This window comes from Cryptomeria japonica, chromosome 10, assembly GCF_030272615.1.
Source record: "Cryptomeria japonica chromosome 10, Sugi_1.0, whole genome shotgun sequence".
NCBI classification, from domain to species: Eukaryota; Viridiplantae; Streptophyta; class Pinopsida; order Cupressales; family Cupressaceae; genus Cryptomeria; species Cryptomeria japonica.
In genome coordinates, this window is record NC_081414.1 from 780,655,191 (window position 1) to 780,676,453 (window position 21,263).

At 36.3% G+C, this 21,263-nt stretch overlaps 1 protein-coding gene across 1 annotated transcript; it reads right to left on the bottom strand.

Annotated features, from left to right (window-relative positions):
• Positions 1–756: 756 nt before the first annotated feature.
• On the bottom strand, positions 757–3,396 carry LOC131034924 (G-type lectin S-receptor-like serine/threonine-protein kinase At2g19130). Its single transcript, XM_057966534.2, has one exon. It carries the CDS (start codon positions 3,376–3,378, stop codon positions 997–999), a length of 2,382 nt encoding a protein of 793 aa, XP_057822517.1. The 5' UTR covers positions 3,379–3,396; the 3' UTR covers positions 757–996.
• Between the last annotated feature and the right edge of the window lie 17,867 nt (positions 3,397–21,263).

Sequence of the window (21,263 nt, forward strand, 5' to 3'; positions counted from 1 at the left end):
CATTAGCTCATTTCGAGCAACCACACTAGAATCAACCTATGGAAGACCAAGAGTCACAAATTAGAATCCACTTATTAGAAATCACTAGAAGCCAACTCTAAAAGACTAAGAGTCACAACTTTGAATTCCATATTAGATGTCCCTTTGGGATTTGAACTTTGATCTCCACAATGAGAACTCAATGCTTTAACCAATAGAACACAACCCCTTAGACGACCCTTATATGTTTTAAACATGGCATAGAATATATAATATAAAGTATATTAATAGTACTCGTATATTGAATGCAAAATAAATTCCATGAATATTGGTTAAATTTTGGTTAATCTTTTAAAGTCTTAGCGAGTGACAAAAGTAGAGGTGTATGGAATAAATGTGTAAATAGACGTGGTGTGCATATCCAAAATAATAGAGACCAGAAAGTGGAGTTAATAATGCAAAATGATAAAAGAAGTTTTGAATAAAATGTTATTGTGTTGAATTTTTAAAAAATCGTGTATAAGATCCAAATGAATTTAGCCACTCATATGATTAGAAATTAAATTTTATAAATTATAAACTTAAAAATATTACATTTGAATTATCAAAAATATAAAATTTATAAAAAATAATAAAAAACAGACTAATTGTAATTAATTGTACTTCAAAAAATCATCAGAATAATACTATGACTACCAACCAGTACTAATAACTTTTATTAATTGTAAATTCTGTTCTACAAATATAAAAGAAAAATAACTCGTAAAATTATGGATATGGACGATTAAAAATAACTTTTTATTAACAGTAAATTCTGTTCTACAAATATAAAAGAAAAAAAAACGCGTAAAATTGTGGATATGGACGATTAAAGGAATATTTCAGCTTATTTCCTACCGCCCATTCATTTCGTACTACATAAAGATGAAGTTCCCGCTAATTAGTAAACATGACAGCTATATCTATCATAAACCTTTCATTTAAAACCGGCTACTATTTTGCGTATACAGAACCAGTTTATATGGGAGGATGTTTACCGCAGTGATCGTTGTCGTCATCAACCTGACCTACTAGGACCTGTAGAGACCTCGGAATTTTTGGCAAAGCAGCCTCCATTCTGCCTTCCAATATCTTCACCACTTCACAAATGCTCGGCCTCTCATTCTCATCGTCTTGAATGCACAGCCCACCCACCACAGCTGCTCTTCTCACCTCTTTGATATCTGCCTCACTTGCTATCGTTGCATCCACAACATCTAATATGTTTCCCCTCTGAATCTGAGATGAAGCCCAGATAGGAAAGTACAATCTACTTTCTTCCACTGTTAAATCAAGATTTCTTCGGCCTGATATAATTTCCAACAACGTCATGCCAAAACTGTATACGTCCGCCTTGGGAGTGATAGGAAGGCCGGAGATCCACTCAGGAGCCACGTACCCACGAGTTCCTCTTGTGGTTGTCAGTACTCGGCTGAAATCTCTACCTACCAGCTTTGCTAGCCCAAAATCTGCCACCTTTGGGCTGAAGTCGCTGTCGAGGAGAATGTTTTCAGGCTTGATATCGCAGTGAATGATGCGATCCCTGCATTCCTCATGCAGATAAACCAATCCTCTTGCAGTGCCCAATGCGATCTGAAACCGGGTCTTCCAGTCCAACACCTTCTCTACGTCTTTCGGCTTACAGAAGAGGAAGGAATTCAGGGAACCGTTGGGCATGTAGGCATACACCAGTAACCTTTGTGAATGTTCTATACAGAATCCCCACAGCCTAACCAAATTCACGTGCTGTAATCTGCCAGTGGTGATTATTTCAGCACGGAATTGTTTTTCTGCTTGCGTAGAACCCTCTAATCTTTTAACCGCAACAAGAGTTTTGTCCGGTAGAGTTCCTTTGTAAACAGAGCCGAATGCTCCGCTACCCAGCTTGTGCCTGAAATTCTCCGTTGCAATTCGCAGCTCTTTGTAGCTGAACTTTCTGAGCGACAATGGCACTTCCTCTTCAAGGTTTTTCTTCGACAGCCTTCGACGTTTCCACAGAATAAATACCGCTGACAGGAGAGCCGAAAGAACCAAAAATGATGCGGTGGCAGAAAGTAAAATTGTAAGTGCAGGGGTTTTGTTGCTTTGTTCTGATATCAAGTGTGGGAACTCAGAAGCAGCCAGCCTGACGAAGACGGATTGGCCCTCGGACGAAACGCTCATTCCAAATAAATCTCCAAACCACAATCTGCAGACAGGGGAATCAGAAATAGCTAAAGCAAAGGCTGTGCAGGAGCAATTGTTGAGACATGCAGCCCGGCAGCCTTGCTGTGCTGGCTCGTTGTTGATTAAGACAGCTTCTTTTTCGGGCAAGTATTGGTTCTTGGCTTCCAAGAAGCCGTCGGTTGTTCCCTCCGTGACAGAGCATTGCAAGGGTTTTCGCCTAGCACACCCACTTGACCACCAACCTTGAGAGCCATGCTTGGGGGTGAAGCCCTGGACACAACTACACACATCATTCGCATTGCACAGTCCATTTGCCCCGCAGATTTCATAGTCACTGCATTGACCTCGGTATGTCGACCACCTGAAACTCCATCTACCATCATCCATCCAGAAGTAAAGTTCAAATTCGCCGTTCTCATCTAACAGAAACCGCCCCGTGATCATATGATCAATCGGGTTTAGGCCAAAATGGATATATATTCTTGAAGCAGAAAGCGTCACACATGACGCTTGAATTTTCTTCTGACCTTCCAATTCTGGAACCTTAGAAAAATGATTGTGTCCAATGCAGTCTCCACTGGACCAATATGGAACAGTGTTGTTAAAGAACATCACCATCTGCGTCTTCCCTGGAGACATGTCCATTCCGAAATAGAAGAGCCCACTGGCAGGATCCGAAGAACTCTTCCAGGAAGTCAGCTTCATGCCTTTCCACATATTCATGCCAGGCAACCATGTATCTGTGGGGTGCGCGAAACTCTCCCAAACAATTGTTGACTCGTTGTGGGCGTCCAGCATAATGAAATTACCAGAGTCCGTTATTACAGCCCGTGATCCTTTCTCGCCAATATCAGTCCACCAAACTGACCGGCCCTCTCTATCAAGCAATCTGAGATGACCTTCTCTCGAAAACTTGAGAACGCCAGGCATGTTTCTGACAGGATTATCTCTGTTAGCCACCCAAACTATGGCTTTCTGAGAGGTTGGTGCATACCAGATGCCAATATACCAATTATTCGTTCCCGTGGGACTGAAAAATCCCAATGCAAACGTGCCATTCTTGGAAATTAGGGTCTGATTTCCAGTGAGCGAAGTCCCCAATCGAAGCGTATCGCCACCATCCAAACTTACACCGCTGCAATTATGCACTGCAATACTAACAGTTATGGCTATGAACAAATACTTCGCCGCCATCGAGGTAGTGCGTAGATGGTGATATGTTTCTTTGTATACTTTCGAGTTTAAATAGAAAAAAAATAGGCTACGCAATGAAGAACATGGCTGAAGTAGTGCCGTCAATTCCAAACGTCCAAGTCGGAGAAGATCAGTACAAGGTTAGTGCCACAGTCAATTCTAGAATGGCATGGCACTTATTTTCTTTTTTGATCATTACGTACCAAACAAATCAAAAGATTATTATTCGTTTCAAACAGCTAGTTTTGTTCCTTTTTCTGTTTTCCTTCTTTATTTTTTTCTTTTCTCAAGAGAAATAGTGTCATGAATTTCTTTTCAATAGAAGTAATTTGAATAGCCTTCACCAACTGTAAGACGTAAAAAACGTCAACATATCTCTAGAAGGCATATCATTCAACGGAGCATTACGGGGAATCAAATACAGAAAGGATTTGATAGCGCACTGACTGCACACCGTTCTTTCACCACTCACGCGTTCTTTTCTTAAGGGAGATGTATCGCGTAAGTCCAGTCGTCTGTGTCGGTCGAGAGACGGACATGTAGCGATAAACGCGAATACAGAATCTTTTCAATATTTTGATGAAGATGACTTCCATTAACAACAACTGGAATTTGGACCCACACGTTGAATGGTCAATTTGATAAAAAAAAATTATAGTAACAAAGCTGTTAGATAGATGATTCTTTATAAATAAATTTTAATTAGATGGAAAAAAAAAAAATTAAATTTTTATTATAAATTAGATAAACAATTATTGTAAGGTAGTAAAAAATAATTAGAATTCAAAATCATTTATTATTACTAAAATTCTATTTTTCTTAAAATTTGTTACATTTAAGTTATATTATTTGTGAAGCTCTTAAATTAGTATTTTCTTTTTTCAATATCAATGTACTTTAAGGGTGTTTTTAATTTGATATACACTTCTTTATAGAATTTGAAAGATTCTTTCATGAAAGAGTAATTGACTTTGTGGTAGGAAATCTCACTAGCTATATGAAGGTCCTAAGTTTGGTTGTCAATGTATCTAATATTCTAATTAATGTGCCTCTAATATATAGTAGGAACCAATACAAACCTTGTAACAAATTAGTAAAATATGCAAAATGACTCAAATAACTCTTGTACATGAATGAACACTAATTAACTTGATATTTTTAAAAAAGAATAAACTTTGAGAATTACAATTTCTTCATGAGAATGAAGTGTTAAATTGTCATTGATTATTAATTTTTTACTATTTAAACTTGAAGTTACAATTAACAAGAGAAATTAAATGTTACAGTGGGCAAAACTACTATGACTAATAATATGGAGGGCCTTAGGATGCCACACGAAAAAGCTCAATATCTTAATGTTTCCCTTTCAACCACTCATACTTCCCCTTCCATTTTGGTTTGTGGTAAGGGCAAGGTTAGACCCAAAAAAATAAAGGACCTTTAGTTTGAACTCGCAGTAGGGATAAAGGTAAGTAGGTTAATGCGAGTGATATGTAGGAATGTCTTCATATCAACAGGGCTTTGATTGATAAAAATGTTAAGATTGTTCAATGTTGAACAAAATTGTTTAATTTCTTGATTTTTAGACCATGTTTTCTTTGTTTTTGTTGCTACTATCCACTGTGACTTGAGGTTTGGTTTGTCTCTAAAGACTGTTTATTTTTGTATGGGTTTCGGGTCCCTATAAAATTATTTTACACTAATTAACAAAAAAGAGAGATAAATTAAATAGTCTCATTAATATTTATTAAAAATGTTAAAGACTAAAAAAAATAGTTCCAAAAAAAATAAATTATTTGCAACTATTTTCAACTATTTGCAACTACGACATTAAATTATTCACAACTATTCTCATTCAACTCCTATTAGTATTACAAAAAAAATAAATTTAAATGAATTAATTTTATCAAGGTAGTAATAAGTAATAAATTGGAGATGAAAAAGAAAAAGGAAAAGTCAATTTGTTTTAAGTTCTGTGTGCGGGAAATGAGGGCGACAGAAACACAAAAGTCAGTTTCAAAGGGCCCACACACCAATGAGACTCTTGGTGTAATTTATAGGAACTATATTGAATAGCTCAACTTCCCAAGGGGTGTCCCATTGTTCTCTATCTCTCAGGATTCCAAAGGTCTCACTCTGTTGGTATTTTGGATATGTTGATATGGTTTTGTCATTGATGTCAACACCTATTAACACTTATCAACTCTAGTCAGCCTACTAACACTTGGTCATGTTCACCAGCAAGCAAGTGACTTATGCACAGTCATCGGTATCTAGTTCACTGATAGGATATATTGTTCACCAGCACTTGGAATGACATGGAAAACACTTGGCTATGTCGAAGACATTGTTTGGACACTTTGTCTTGGAGATTTGTTCATTGGATCATTCGTGTTTGCATATTTGTTGTTACCGACAAATAGGTCCGTATAAACACCGATAGGCTTATCTATTCTAGATTAGCACGATATGCTATGGAGTTGATTTTATTGTTATTGTAAATGCATTGAGCTGACATCATGCATCAGATATTGTTTTATTTGTAATTGATTTTATTGTAATATCTTTTAGAGCCAACCTACTAAAATTGGTCTTAGGTTATGGTATAAATGTAAGATCTTTTTTGTAAGATCAGTATGCGAATGTAAAGAAAGGATTATAATTTGGTATATGTGAGAATAAGAAGAGCTATATACGCAGACATCATTTGAAGGTTGAAGGAAGGTTTTTGTGAAGGCATATCAGAACTGAACCGGTACTGAATCTAGCATATGAAGATGTTATTTTGAGCAGTACGTTATTATTGGACTTAACCATCCAATTGTAGTCAGTGTGACTACTATTTATGATTGAGCAGTGAGCTCTAGGCGCTTGGCCTTTCTGCATGTGCAGACCCCATTTGTATACACTTACTATCTGCAGTAGTATCATCTGATTGTGGGTAAGGTTTCCCACCGTGGTTTTTCCCCTTACAGGGTTTCCGCATACAAATATTGGTGTTATGTGTTGTGGATGTCATTTTTTCTTTGTTTCATGCATTAATCTTTACCAGTACTGTAATTAACTGACAAACTATCTACCGACATTAAGTTTTGGTTTACTGGTATTAAGCATTAAGTTTGGTTAAGTTGTTTTTGGTTTAAATTTATTTCACAACTGATTCACCCCCCCCCTCTTAGTTGTCTCTAGGAGCTAACAATTGGTATCAGAGCCTAGTCCTCTTTTTGGAGAAGTTTAATAGCTTGAGGAGATCCAATATCTTCTAACTATTTCAGGAAGGATAGCCCTAAACTTGATGGAACCAATTATGGGATATGGAAGATCAAGATGGAGACACATCTAAATTGCATTGGGAAGGACATCTGGGAAGTTACAAAGAATGGCTAGAATGCACCTACTCCTGGTAAGCCTAATCCACCTACCTTAGGAAAAGATGAAGAAAATGATTGCAAAGCAAGAGAATCCCTTTTGGGTGCATTATCAGATCAACAAATCATGGGATTATCAGACAGGTCTATTACTAAAGATATATGAGACCACTTGGAAACATTGAATGAAGGAGATTCCACAGTCAAAATTGCAAAACTTGAAAGCTTCTGAGTCAGGTATGAAAATATGAAAATGGAAGAAGATGAAAGGATTTATGATTTTATGGAAAGAGTTAATGAAATTGTTTTGGGTATTAAATGTTGTGGAGGAACCTTAAGTGAAGATGAAATTGTTTCAAAATTTTTAAGGGGATTGCCACCGGCATACAAAATAAAATTTACAACTATAAATGAGTTAGAACAATGCCTAATAGATGAGTAACTAGGGATACATTGATTGGAAAACTTTCAGCTTTTGAAATTGAGGAATTTGGTCTTGTTGCTACTATAAAGATAGATTTAGCTTTTAAGGCATCAACATCATCTGCACCATCATTTGACAAATCCAATTGGAAAGCCTTTTATGCAAGAGAACTTGAAGAAAGCAAGAGAGAAAATGAAGAACTTGAAGAACTAGAAGCACTATTTGCAAGGAAAATGCCTAAAGGTCCAGTTGGAAGTAAGTATGAAGGTAAAGCACCCTTTAAATGTTTTAACTATAATAAGATTGCTCATATGGCTTCAAGATGCCATGATAGACATGCTAGATTGAGAGAAGAAGCCAGAAGAATATACAAGCCTAACCCTAAATATCATAGATACTGATTTAAGAAGAATAAAGACAAATCTTGTTATCTTGCTAATGAAGGAGACACTGATGATTCTAATGACGATCTGACAAACAATGGATGGGTTTTTGTAGCTATAACAGAAGATCAATTGACACCTACTGTTCAATCGATAGAATAGGCACTGGCAGCTAAAATTGAAGTTAAGGATGAATGGATCATTGATTCAGGATGTTCACATCATATGACTAGTGAAAAAAGTAAATTCTTTACTTTTCAAGAATATAATAGAGGTCTAGTAAGATTTGGAGATGATAAAGCTTGTTTGATCAAAGGAAAAGGTACTATATCTCTTGATGGTAAGCATAATACTGACAATGTTTACTATGTTGAAGGTTTAAAGAATAATCTACCGAGTGTTGGTCACTTAGTTGAAAAAGGATTTTAGTTACAATTCAAGAATGGGAAATGCAAAATTATGAACAGAATTGGTTTGGAAATTGCAACCGATAATCAAACTAGAGGTAACATCTTTCATTTGAATAACAATGAAAAGGCATGCTTGATTGCACACATTGATGAAAGTTGGCTATGGCACAAGAGACTCTGTCATGTAAATTTTGATTACATTATGAAAATCAGTACTACTAAGGCAGTAAGAGACTTACCCAAGATTGTCAAACCTCAGAATCCAGTATGTAAGGAATGTCAATTTGGAAAGCAAGTTAGAGCATCTTTTAAAGTATTCCAGAAAAATCCAATAATGCTCTTGACTTAATTCATACTGATTTATGTGGTCCAGCTAGAACTAAAAGCTTACAAGGTGATAGATATTTCATTCTAATCATTGATGACTATTCTAGAATGTGTTGGGTTACTTTTCTCAAAGAAAAATCAAAAGCACTTGGGAAATTCAAACTATTCAAGGCAATGGTAGAAAATGAAACCAGTAAGAAAATCAAATGTCTGAGATCAGATCAAGGAGGTGAATTTACATCTAAGGAATTTAATATATTCTATGAAGTAAATAGAATCAAAAGACAATTATCAACACCCCGGACACCACAGCAGAATGGATTTGTAGAAAGGAAAAATAGAACTATCTTGGATGCAGCTAGAAGTATGTTATCAGAAGAAAATCTACCACATGTATATTGGAGAGAGGCAGTAAGCACAACAATTTATACATTCAACAAAGTTCACATCAAAGGTGAAACTAGTAAGACCCCTCATGAACTATGGTTTGGTATTACTCCTACCCTTAAATATTTTAGAATATTTTGAAGTAAATGCTATATCAGAAGAGATGAGTATATTGGAAAATTTGATCTTAGAAGTGATGAAGGAATATTTCTTGGTTATTCATCTAAGAGCGAGGCATATAGATGTTTTAACAAGAGATTGCAAAAAATTGTTGAGAGTACAAATGTGAAGATTGATGAACAGTTTAGAGGAACTTCAAGGTATATAGACTCTGAACCGGCAACAGAGATACTGACAAATGAGCCTACATTGAACACACCGGTACAGAATGAAGATCTAGTTACACCAGTATCATCTGAAAATTCCACTGTAACTAAAGAACAACAACAAACAAAGACACCCCAGTATGTAAGATTGAACCACTTTGAAAATTAGATAATTGGCAACAAGTATCAAGGAGTTATGACAAGAGGAAGACTAGCAAATGAAGAGGTATGTTTTATTTTTCAAATTGAACCATCATCATTTAATGATGCATGTGAAGATAAACACTGGATTAAAGTTATGGAAGAAGAAATAAAACAAATTGAGAAAAATAACACATGGATATTAGTTCCCAGGCCTAAAGACAAAAATGTAATTGGAACAAAATGGGTATTCAGAAACAAACTTAATGAAGATGGTAAGGTAATCAGAAATAAAGCAAGACTAGTGTGTAAGGGATATTCTCAGAAAGAAGGAATTGATTATAATAAAACCTTTGCACCGGTAGCTAGAATTGAGGCAGTTAGATTATTCTTGGCTTTTGCAGCACACATGAACTATAAAGTATATCAAATGGATATTAAATGTGCATTTCTGAATGGAGACCTTGAAGAAGAAGTTTATATTGAGCAACCTGATGGATTTTCTTTGATAGATAATAAAGACATGGTTTGCAGTTTAAGGAAAGCTTTGTATGGTTTGAAGCAAGCTCCAAGAGCTTGGTAAGCTAGATTGGACAAATATCTTTTGAAGACTGGTTTTTCTAACTTATACTATAAAGTGACTAATGATGACATCTTGGTTATAGAATTTTTTGTTGATGATATAATCTTTGGTGGAGAAGATGGATTATGTAAAGACTTTTCTATTGAAATGCAACAAGAATTTGAAATGTCTATGATTGGAGAGATTAAATTATTTTTAGGATTGTAGATTTCACAGACTGATAAAGGTATATTCTTGAGTCAATCTAAATACTTGAAGGAGTTACTGAAGAAATTTTGTATGGAAAACTCTAAACCAATAAGCACACCTATGACTACAAAAGATAAATTATCACTAAGGGATGAATCTACACCTATTAATCTGACTAGGTACAAATCTATGATAGGAGGCTTCCTGTATTTGACACAAACAAAACCTGATATCATGAATGGAGTATGTATTGTTTCAAGATTTCAGAGTAATCCTAAAGAAAATCATGAATCAACAGTAAAAAGGATTTTCTGGTACTTACAAGGCACTACAAATCTAGGCTTATGGTATCCTAGAGATGAAAACTTTGAATTATGTGCATACATAGATGCAAATTGGGTAGGAGATGTGGATGACAAAAAAAGCACCACTGGCGGAGCATTTTTCCTTGGAAGTAGATTAATTTCTTGGTTGAGTAAGAAACAAAGTTGCACATCTTTATCAACAGCTGAATCAGAATATGTAGCAACAACAACTAACTGTACACAGGTATTATGGCTTAAGCAAATATTGAAGGACATAAAGGTAAAATGCAAGGAGCCTATAACTATTTATTGTGATAATACAACAACAATTGATATATCTAAGAATCAGGTGCTACATTCTAAAACTAAACATGTTTCTATCAAACTAAATTTTTTGAAAGAGAATGTTGAAGCAAAAGAAGTAACACTAGTTTATGTAAATACTAAAGAGTAGATTGCAGTATTTTCACTAAGCCTTTGCCTAAGGAAACTTTTGAGTATCTCAGAGATCAGCTTGGGGTCATACCCCCACCAGTAGAAACTTAGACAGTTGATGTTTGTCATCAACTGGCAGAATTAACAGAGAAATCTTTTATTCCAGCTTTGATGAGGAAAGCTACTTCTCAAGGGGAGTAGTTGGTATACTGAATAAGTTGGTATTTTTAATTTGAATCTAGTTTTTGTATTGCCTTGGCATTTGATGTCAAAGGGGGAGAGATTGATATGAAAAAATACAAGGAAAACACATGTTACCCCTAAGAGGTGAGATTGTTATTTTGGGGGAGATAGATTGCTCTCTGTATCTGTATCTGGATTCTGATTTCTGGTTTTGATCTCTTTTTGGGAGATTGTTGGTTTTTGGTATTTGGCATTTCTGTTTTGTCACTTTGATGGTTTTTCCATCTTGTGTTGCCATCAATTCCAAAGGGGGAGATTGTTGGTATTTTGGATATGTTGATATGGTTTTGTCATTGATGTAAACACCTATTAACACTTATCAACTCTGGTCAGCCTACTAACACTTGGAGAATTGGTTATGTTCACCGGCAAGCAAGTGACTTATGCACAGTCATCGGTATCTGGTTCACCAGTAGGATATATTGTTCACTGGCACTTGGAATGACATGGAAAACACTTGGTTATGTCGAAGACATTGTTTGGACACTTTGTCTTGGAGATTTGTTCATTGTTTCATTCGTGTTTTCATATTTGTTGTTACTGACAAATAGGTCCGGATAAGCACTGGCAGGCTTATCTATTCCAGATTAGCACGACATGCTATGGAGATGATTTTATTGTTATTCTAAATGCATTGAGCCAACATCATGCATCAGATATTGTTTTATTTGTAATTGATTTTATTTTAATATCTTTTAGAGCCGACCTACTAAAATGGCTCTTAGGTTATGGTATAAATGTAAGATCTTATTTGTAAGATTAGTATGCGAATGTAAAGAAAGGATTATAATTTGGTATATGTGAGAATAAGCAAACCTATACATGCAAACATCATTTGAAGGTTGAAGGAAGGTTTTTGTGAAGGCATATTAGAACTGAACCGGTACTGAATCCAACATATGAAGATGCTATTTTGAGTAGTACATCATTATTGGATTTAACCATCCAATTGTAGTCAGTGTGACTCCTATTTGTGATTGAGCAATGAGCTCTAGGCGCTTGGCCTTTCTGCATGTGTAGACCCCATTTGTATACACTTACTATCTACAGTAGTATCATCTGATTGTGGGTAAGGTTTCCCGCTATGGTTTTTCCCCTTACAGGGTTTCCATGTACAAATATTAGTGTTATGTGTTGTGGATGTCATTGCTTTTCTGTTTCATGCATTAATCTTTACCGGTACTATAATTAACTAACAAATTGTCTACCGGCATTAAGTTTTGGTTTACCGGTATTAAGCATTAAGTTTGGTTAAGTTGTTTTTGGTTTAAATTTTTTTAACAACTAATTCACACCCCCCCCCCCCCCTCTCAGTTGTCTTCAGGACCTAACACACTCTTGATGTCAGGTCACTAAGCAAAGTGGCTTAGGAATGACAACTCCAAGAACAAGTGATGTTTGATTTATAAGCCTGAATGCATTCCTAATACATGTTTGATATTGAAACTATGATGATTTAAGCTAGTATGAAGATGATGCTATGATAAGGATTAGTAAACTTATCCTAACAAGATATACTAGTCTAACATAGATATGCTATGGTATTAAAATGCTTCTAAATGCTATTATGTTTTAACAAAGAGAGGCTAAATGCTTAGTAAAAATAGTACAATATTGATGCATAAAAACTTCTATATCACTAGAAAAATGACTATAAGTTTGATGCACAAAGACTTCTATATCCAAATGAGAGAAAGAGAGCTCTATTTATAGGAAAAATAGGACAATGGATGGTTAAGATTGAGTAATCTTAGTAAGGGCTAGGATTGAAAGTTAATCAATCCATGTTTATAATTCTCACCAATGAAATGGTGACAATTATCAACAAGAGGTTGCTTGAGAGGAGATGCAAGAAGCATTAAATGCTTGAGAACATATAAAGGTTACATTAGGAGGTAAGGTTAAGGTTAGGTTAGGGTCATCCATTGGATAAAGCTTTTAAGCTTTTATCCAAGGGGTAAACTCTTGTGGAAGGGTTAAAGGGATAACCAAGGGTAAAGCCATGAATGCTTGATGAGACCTTTGGGTTATATGAAGGTTGAGTTAGAAAGAAAGTCTCTAACCATGAAGGGATGGGTGAGTTAACCATTAATGGTTTGGAAGACTTTGAAGGTTAACTTGTTGAAGACACAAATCCTTTAATGCATTTGAAAGACTTTGGAGGCTTTGAGAAGTGACTTCTCTTTTCTTAGAAATGTGACAATAATTAGGAGATAGATTAGGCTAAATTGGAAGGGTTTAGAAGAATTTAGAAGGGGGTTTAGAAGACAAGTGGGAGATGTGGGAAAATGCAAGTGGATGGAGGAAGATTTTAATTAAAATAAAATTACTTTATTTCAACAAAATAGATGCAACTTGCATAAATACAAGTGGGGGATTTAAATAAATAAATTAGATCTATTTATTTGCAAGGATAAATTTAATTAAAAAGGGAGAAAGGGGGAATTTAATTAAATAAAGTGATTTATTTAATTAAAAATAGAAAAGGTTTAGGTGAACTTAGTTAAATAAATTGAGCAATTGATTTAATTAAATAGACGAATACGAAGAAAATAGAGGAATGGGGTTAAAATGAATATTAAATATTCATTTAGGAAAGTGGTTAGATTTATACATCTACATTTTGCCCCTCTTTGAAGTGACGTGTGTGTACATGTTGATTCAAAGAAAATTTGCTAGATATGATGTTTGTGTCAAAATGTTGATATGATGCCCCAGATTTGATGAACAATATTGATGATGCCCTTTCAAGAGATGAATCAAGGATTTTCAAAATATTTGTTGATATGATGAGTGTTGTTGAATTGATTTTAACATGAGAATATTGACTACATTGAATGCAAATTGTTGATTCATCTTCTGAAAATGATGTTGGTAAGGTTAAGAATGAAAAAGTGAGGAAAAGACATGCCCCACCTATTAACCTTGTTGATTTTACCCTATAAAAAGGTAATAACTAATTTGGTCTTGTGCCATTTGCACTTGTCTCCTTGTGATTGTGATAGGTGAGCTTTGATGAAGATGTCAGTTCAATATGCTTTGCACCAATTTGAGCACATCTGATGACACCGGAAACCCACCGCCTATGGCCCATCTCGAAGTGGTCGAAATCTCTCCACGTTTTTTATTGATTTTGTTTATTTTGACCAAGTTTGTCAAATTTTTGGTCAAAATTTATTGAGTTAGCGCGTAGGTTAGGTCGCACAGCACATGCAATAGACATGTTAGCGCATAGGGTTAACCTAGGTAGGTTAGCGCATGAGGAGCATTTGTTAGCGCGAGTGGAAGATGGGTTAGCGCATCAAAAGTTCTAGCACATAGGGTCAGCATAAAGGCACATGGGGAGTACCAGTTAGCACGTTGCATAGGTCAAAGCATAGGGTTAGCAGAAAGGTGCATATGGTAGGTTGGGTAGCACGTGGTAGGGGTTTAGCATGTAGAGTGTGACTTCTAGCGCATTGATGAAAAAGGATAGCGCATGAGTAGCAGCTTAGCGCATAGGAACCCTGGTTTAGCATGTAGTGTCTAAAGTTGGTGAAAACGGATTTGTGAAGGATTCATCGCAGTCGAATAGATGAGATAGATGGTTTAAGTGTTGATACGTGTCTACTGATTGTTTGGTTATGGGTCCCGATCGAATGTTTTTCCTGCTTTGTGATGATGTCCGATTTTGATATGCTGGTGTAGGATGATCTGAGTCTATTGCTGTCAATATAGATTGCTTTCAATATGGAGTGCCAAGTTGGTTGATAGTTTTGATGTGGATCCTGATTTTCAATTTAATGTGGATCTTTGATGTTTGCCTTGCGATATGAGTCCCGATTCTTGATTTCCAATATGATTCCTAATGTGATGCTTGTGGTATGGATTTTTGAATTGTTTTCTCAATATGGGTCTTGAGTTGATGCTTTTGGATTTTCGATATGGTTCTGATTTTTGATATGGGTCTTGATGTTGCTTGATTTCATGATATGGGTCTTGATTTTCAATATGGGTCTTTGATTGATTTCTTGATATGGGTCTTGAATATTGATATGGGTCAGATTTTTGATATGCATAGATTTGATTGATTTCTCAATGTGGGTCAGATTGATTTCTCAATATGGGTCAGAATGATTTTCGATATGGGTCTGATTTTCAATATGGGTCTTTGATTGATTTCTCGATATGGGTCAGATTGATTTTTGATATGGGTCTAATTTTCGATATGGGTCTTTGATTGATTTCTTGATATGGGTCTTGATTTTTGATATGGATCTTTGATCGATTTCTCGATATGGGTCTTTGATTGATTTCTTGATATGGGTCTTAATTTTTGATATGGGTCTTGATTTTCGATACGGGTTTGATTTTTTATATGGGTCCTGATTTGATGCTTCATTGTTTCAAGTTGATTTTGTTTTGATTGGATATATTAGATAGATTTGGGAACTAATGATGGACACTTGTTGTTTTGCAGGCAGAGCTTAGTGTGCTTTAGTCTCGAGAGCGATTTTCAAGACCATGGTCATTGATTCTGCAGTTGTCACAAGCTGATAGAGATGTGATTGAGAGATGCAGGTTGTACTCTCTACTAGACATGCCTCCGTATATCATTAACAAGGTTTGTTGACAACCTTAGTAGAGAGATGGCATAGTGATATGAACACATTCCACTTGGCTACAAGCGAGATGATAGTCACACCAGAGGACTATTATCAGATTCTAGAGATTCCTATGATTGGGGCCTTGTTTCCGCATGAGCAGACAGAGGAGGGTGGGACAAAGGCTCCCTGTCGCATCTTCTAGGATGATCAGATCAGTGGTTACGAGATTCCGTGGTAGGAGTTCATGGATTTTGGTTACACTTTGCTGCCATTTGTACTAGCAGGTTTTATTGGTGGATTTTTGTGTCCTGGCCATAGGTAAAAGGGACTAGCTGTGGGATGGGGATTGGTATTGGAGGACATGGTGATGTAGGGGTGCAAGTTTGCATGGGGGTCTTTTATGTTAGCCAATTTATACATAGAGCTTCACTAGGTGGTATATCTAGGATATAGTAGTTTATCAGCTGGGGTGACATTGCTATAGGTGTGGGCTTGGGAGCACATTCCTATATCGAGATCGCTTGCAGATAGGGATAGGCCAGTTGGTCGGGCATATGTGTATGGGTATACAGGTGTAGTTGTCCAATGTAAGTTGCGAAAACTAGAGCATTGGCGAAGGGTACTGAATGATATTGATACGGTTATTTAGAGACCGTATATGGATTGCGAGGTATGGGCAGAGGATGAGCTAGAGATGCCCTATGTGTATATGTTGAGGTATTTGATCAGGACGATTCCCTTTATTATCGAGTGATTCCTACATAGTCATGTTCTGCGACAGTATGGTAGGCAATAGGGGATGCCACAGGGAGCTTTCTTATATGCTTGTTGACAATAGGATGTGCCAGAGTGGGGACCTATTTTGGATAGTGCAGCAGTATTGGAGTAGTACATGTTGCTGACAAGGCAGATTTGGGATTACAGGGTCAGGGTTGTGGATGTAGGTATGATAGAGGAGTTCTTAGCATACTTTGTGGCACATGCAGTGGCACATATATTTGATCTGATAGAGATTCTGCCTGCTTTTGATGATGATGAGGATCCACAAAGGTGAGGGGGACTTAGACAAAGAGATGAGGAGGGAGAGCAGATAGGAGAGGGAGGTGGAGATGGTGGAGGAGGAGGAGGAGGAGGTGTCGGTAGGGGGAGAGGAGGTGGTTTAGATAGAGGGAGAGGATTAGATAGAGGAGGTAGACTTGTTCTTGGTACTGGTGGGGTTGGAATGGTAGAGGCTTTGCTAGTTGCGGTGCGTGGGATGGAGGATGATAGGCAACCTGCCAAGAGGAAGAGATCTGATTTTTTACCTCCACCAACACCTCAGATAGGGATGAGTGTAGGTGGGGTCATGACACAGGTACCTGTTTATATTATGGTACCCACCCATCAATAGGATTTACAGATCAGAGTGCTACAGGTCATAGTGTAGGAGTTGCAGGAGCAGGTGTTAGCGCAACAACACCAGATTGCGTAGATTATGGTAGAGCACAATATGGAGTGAGAGCATCGAGGTCGGGCAGAGGATCTTGCAGATAGATTGTAGAGAGTAACGGTTGGTGCCCTGATGTGAGACACACTAAGAGAGAGATACAATACTTGGCCATGGAGGCTGAGTATTATAGGCGTCTATATGAGGAGGTGGTCCCTAGAGATCACAAAGCTCCTAGTTATGTTGTAGTGGCATCCAGTCAATCTAGCTAGAGTCATACAAGGACATAGAGTAGGGTGTTACGGGGCTTGCTCGACATGATCCACCTGGTGGAGATCAAGGAGCTGAGACATCTACTCCCAGACTGCTAGCCTCAGGAGATAGTCATACTTGAAAGACTAGTCTCTATTGTATTTTGATCATTTGTGTTGTATTTTGATAGACATAAGATCCCTTGTATATTTCAACCATGTTTGGAGATATATATATATATATATATATACATATATATATATATATACATATATATATATATATATACATGGCATTGATTTTCTCTGATCTACATGTGATGTTATATTGATTATGCTTAGATATGCATTGATACGATGATTTCATGCTTAGATAAAAATTCTCTTGATTTGGATTATGATGTGAATATATGATTCATGATGAGATGAGTGAAAATGTGATGATGTATTGCATTGATGACTTTGATTTATGAGATGTATCTTGAAAATAATAAGTGTGATAATGATGTGAGATGTATCTTGAAAATGAGATGTACGATAATGGTAATGATGATGATGCTAATGTAAGATTTTAAAATGATGTGCAACTAAATGCAAGTTTAAAATGATATGCAATTAAATGCATGATTTAAGATGATATGCAACTAAATGCAAGATTTAAGATGATATGCAACTAAATGCAAGTTTAAAATGATATGCAACTAAATGCATGATTAAAATGATTTGATTTTTTCATTGTCATTTTTATGTAGCCACTTGTTTGTGCTCTATTTTGTTTGTCATCATTGAGATTTTGATATGATGGAAGTTAATACAAGCATCATGGTATAATTGAATCATAACGACTTGAGTAACACTTACATGGATTTTGATGTTACAAGACGACACAAGCATCAAGATATAATTGAACCAAGACGACTTGAGTATTTCTTGCATAAAATAAACAAGAGTTAACCATTTGTATTTGCAAAGTGGAAAATGAATTCAATGATATGTTTCCAATCATGTCTCGAGACACATTTGCACCGTATGAATGATCACCTCATAGACACAAAATAAAAGAAAAATATCAGATTCCTTCATTGTGTCTCTAGCTTGATGCATCCTTGAGTAGCTCAGGAGATCTAATAATTCAAAAAATTAAGATACAAAATAGTCAAAACCTCATGCTATATGTAAACAAATCATAATTCAGAAAATCATCCATCATGTGTGTGTTAAAGTTTTTAGTTTGATAATGGTCTTGTTTTCTAGCCTGATGAGTAGTTGTTGATGTTGTTTCCTTAGTATGTTGCAATCGTTATCAGAATGTTTAAAGTGAGACGAATGCTACCCCTAGTCACAGGTATCTATCGATGTGGATATATACGTTGATCACCAAGCCATGGTGGGATATGAGATGGAGACTTGTTTCAAGATAATCAAGGAAAGTGACTATGCTAAGTATGTCTGGGATAATCCTATGTGAATAAGTGTTCTGGTGATGGCCATTAGCTGAGACTGAGATGGATCAACGATATGAGTAGGAGCCATTCTCTCACAAATAGCCCTTGTTGCCAAGTTTTCACTACTTATTTTATTGCACTTTTTTAATTTATTTTTGATTTTTTGTATTTTTTGATTTTTTTCTATTTTTCTAATTTTTTAATTTCTTTTCTAATTTTTTAATTTCTTTTTATATTTTTTGGCTTTTTCCATGTATTTTACGACTCAAGTGTAGAATTTATTTAGATGGATGTTGTTGGTTGGTTCATCGAGCACATCCCCTTCTGAAATTGTTAGCTGATAGGCACCTGATCCATAGGCTGATATGATGACAAAGGGACCCAACTAGTTAGGTTCAAACTTCCCCTTCTTTTCTTGATCTTGTTGATTTATTGGATGTTCCTTTAGTACAAGATCACCGACTTTGAAAGCCCTAGGGATGACTCTGTAATTATAGCTTCTGCACATTCATTGTTGGTATGCCTTGATATGGTGATAGGCATGTTGTCATTTTTCATCTAAAAGCTCTAGTTCATACAACCTATTGACTCGATACTCCTCTTCTAGTATGAGGCCCTTTAAAGATAATTGGAGAGATGGCATTTATACCTCAAGAGGTAAAATTGCTTCGATCCATACACCAATCAATATCATGTAGCCCCTGTAGGTGTCTGAATACTAGTCATGTATGCCCAAAGTGCCGAATTGATTTGTACATGCCAATCCTTGCCTACATCATTTACTATTTTCTTGAGGATTTTCTCAATTGTTTTATTTGATGCTTCGGTTTGACCATTCCCCTGTGGATAGTAAGGTGTGGAACAATGATGTTGGATTTTAAATCGTTCACATAGCTCTTGCACATCTTGATTTTTGAAAGGACGCTCATTGTCTATGATGATGGAACCGAGAATACCATTTCTACAAATGAGATAATTTATAATAAATGAGGCAATCTATTTTCTAGTTATAGTGGTCATCGGGACTGCTTCAATACATATTGTGAAATATTCTATTGTAGTGATAATGAACTTGTGTCCATTTGAAGAAGAAGGATAAATTTTCCCTAATAAATCAATTCCCCTTTGATAGAAAGGCCAAGATGTTGTAAATGGTTGTAGCTCTTGTGCTGGTACATGGATAAGATTGCCATGAATTTGGCAATTAGGATATTTCTTTGCAAATTGATAAGACTCTTTCTCCATTGTCGGCTAGTAATATCCTATTCTTAGAAGTTTCTTGGTGAGAGTAGGACTACTTGAATGCATACCATAGATACCCTTGTGAAGCTCGTGTAAGGCCGAGTTAGATTCATTATGATCGAGGCATCGAAGAAGAGTACCATCTAGACCTCAACGGTGAAGTGTGTCAGTAGTTAAGGTATAGCGGGCGGCTTGCCGGATGAAGCTGCATTTTTTATTGTGAGAGAGTTCAAGTGGAAGAGTATTTTTCTTAAGATAGTCATATATTGTCCCATATAGAGGGGAGTCTGAACCAGTTAGGGTGTAGATGACTTGGGATGCAGAAATGTCATATGCTGGGGAAACTAATTTCTCTACCAGGAACTCGTAACAACTCAGTTTCTCTAGAACTTGTAGTAATGAAGCAATAGTGGCCATTGCATCGGCTGCTCTCTTGTCGAATCTTGGTATTTGTTCAAAGGTGATGTGTACAAAGTACTATTCAAAATAATCCACCATTCTCTTGTAAGACAAGAGCTTATCATCCTTTATCTGATATTCATTGTTGATCTGATTGATAACTAGTTGGTAATCCCCATAGACTCTCAATTCTGTTATTTTCCATTCCACAACCACTTTTATTCCTATCACCACTGCTTCATATTCAGTGATGTTGTTGGTGCATGAAAACATTAGTCTATGAGATCTTTGAATGATGTGCCCTTCTTGAGTGACAAACAAGATGCCAACACCTGAACCATGTTGGGTATAGGATCCATCAAAGTACAAGGTCCATTTCTTGGGTGTGATAGGAAGGATGTCCATGTCTGGAAATTCCACTTGTAATGGTTATTTATCGGGTAGTGGTGCTTGAGCTAGTTGATCTGCAACTACCTATCCTTTGATAGCCCGATGTTCTGTGTACTGGATATCAAACTCACTAAGAATCAATACCCATTTAGCCAATTAGCCTGTAAGAGATGCCTTTCTAATTAAATACTTCAGAGGATTAATTTTTGCTACCAGCTTGATTGTATGGGCTACCATGTAGCGGTGGAACTTTTGAGAGGCGAATACCATTGCTAGGCAAGCCTTCTTAATGAACGTACAGTTTAGCTCATAGCCATTCAAAGTTATGTTGATGTAATATGTAGCTCATTCCTTACCTTTTAGATCTTCTTGTGCTATAAGTGCCCCCAATGATACTTGTTGTCAATATGCAGTTGATGAGACACTTTCCTATTATTGGTGGTACTAAGACTGGTAGATTTATTAGATATTGCTTGAGTTGGTAGAATGATTCTGTACACTTGTCTTCCCATCTAAAAGGTATATTCTTGTCGAGCAAATGATTGAATGGGAGACATTTATCTGCTAGTTGGGCTATAAATCATTTGATGGATTGTAGCCATCCTTGTAGAGATCTGAGTTGGTT

Bases quoted from the DNA above. Each gene is read 5' to 3' on its own strand.
- LOC131034924 (XM_057966534.2), bottom strand. From the start codon at position 3,378: ATGGCGGCGAAGTATTTGTTCATAGCCATAACTGTTAGTATTGCAGTG.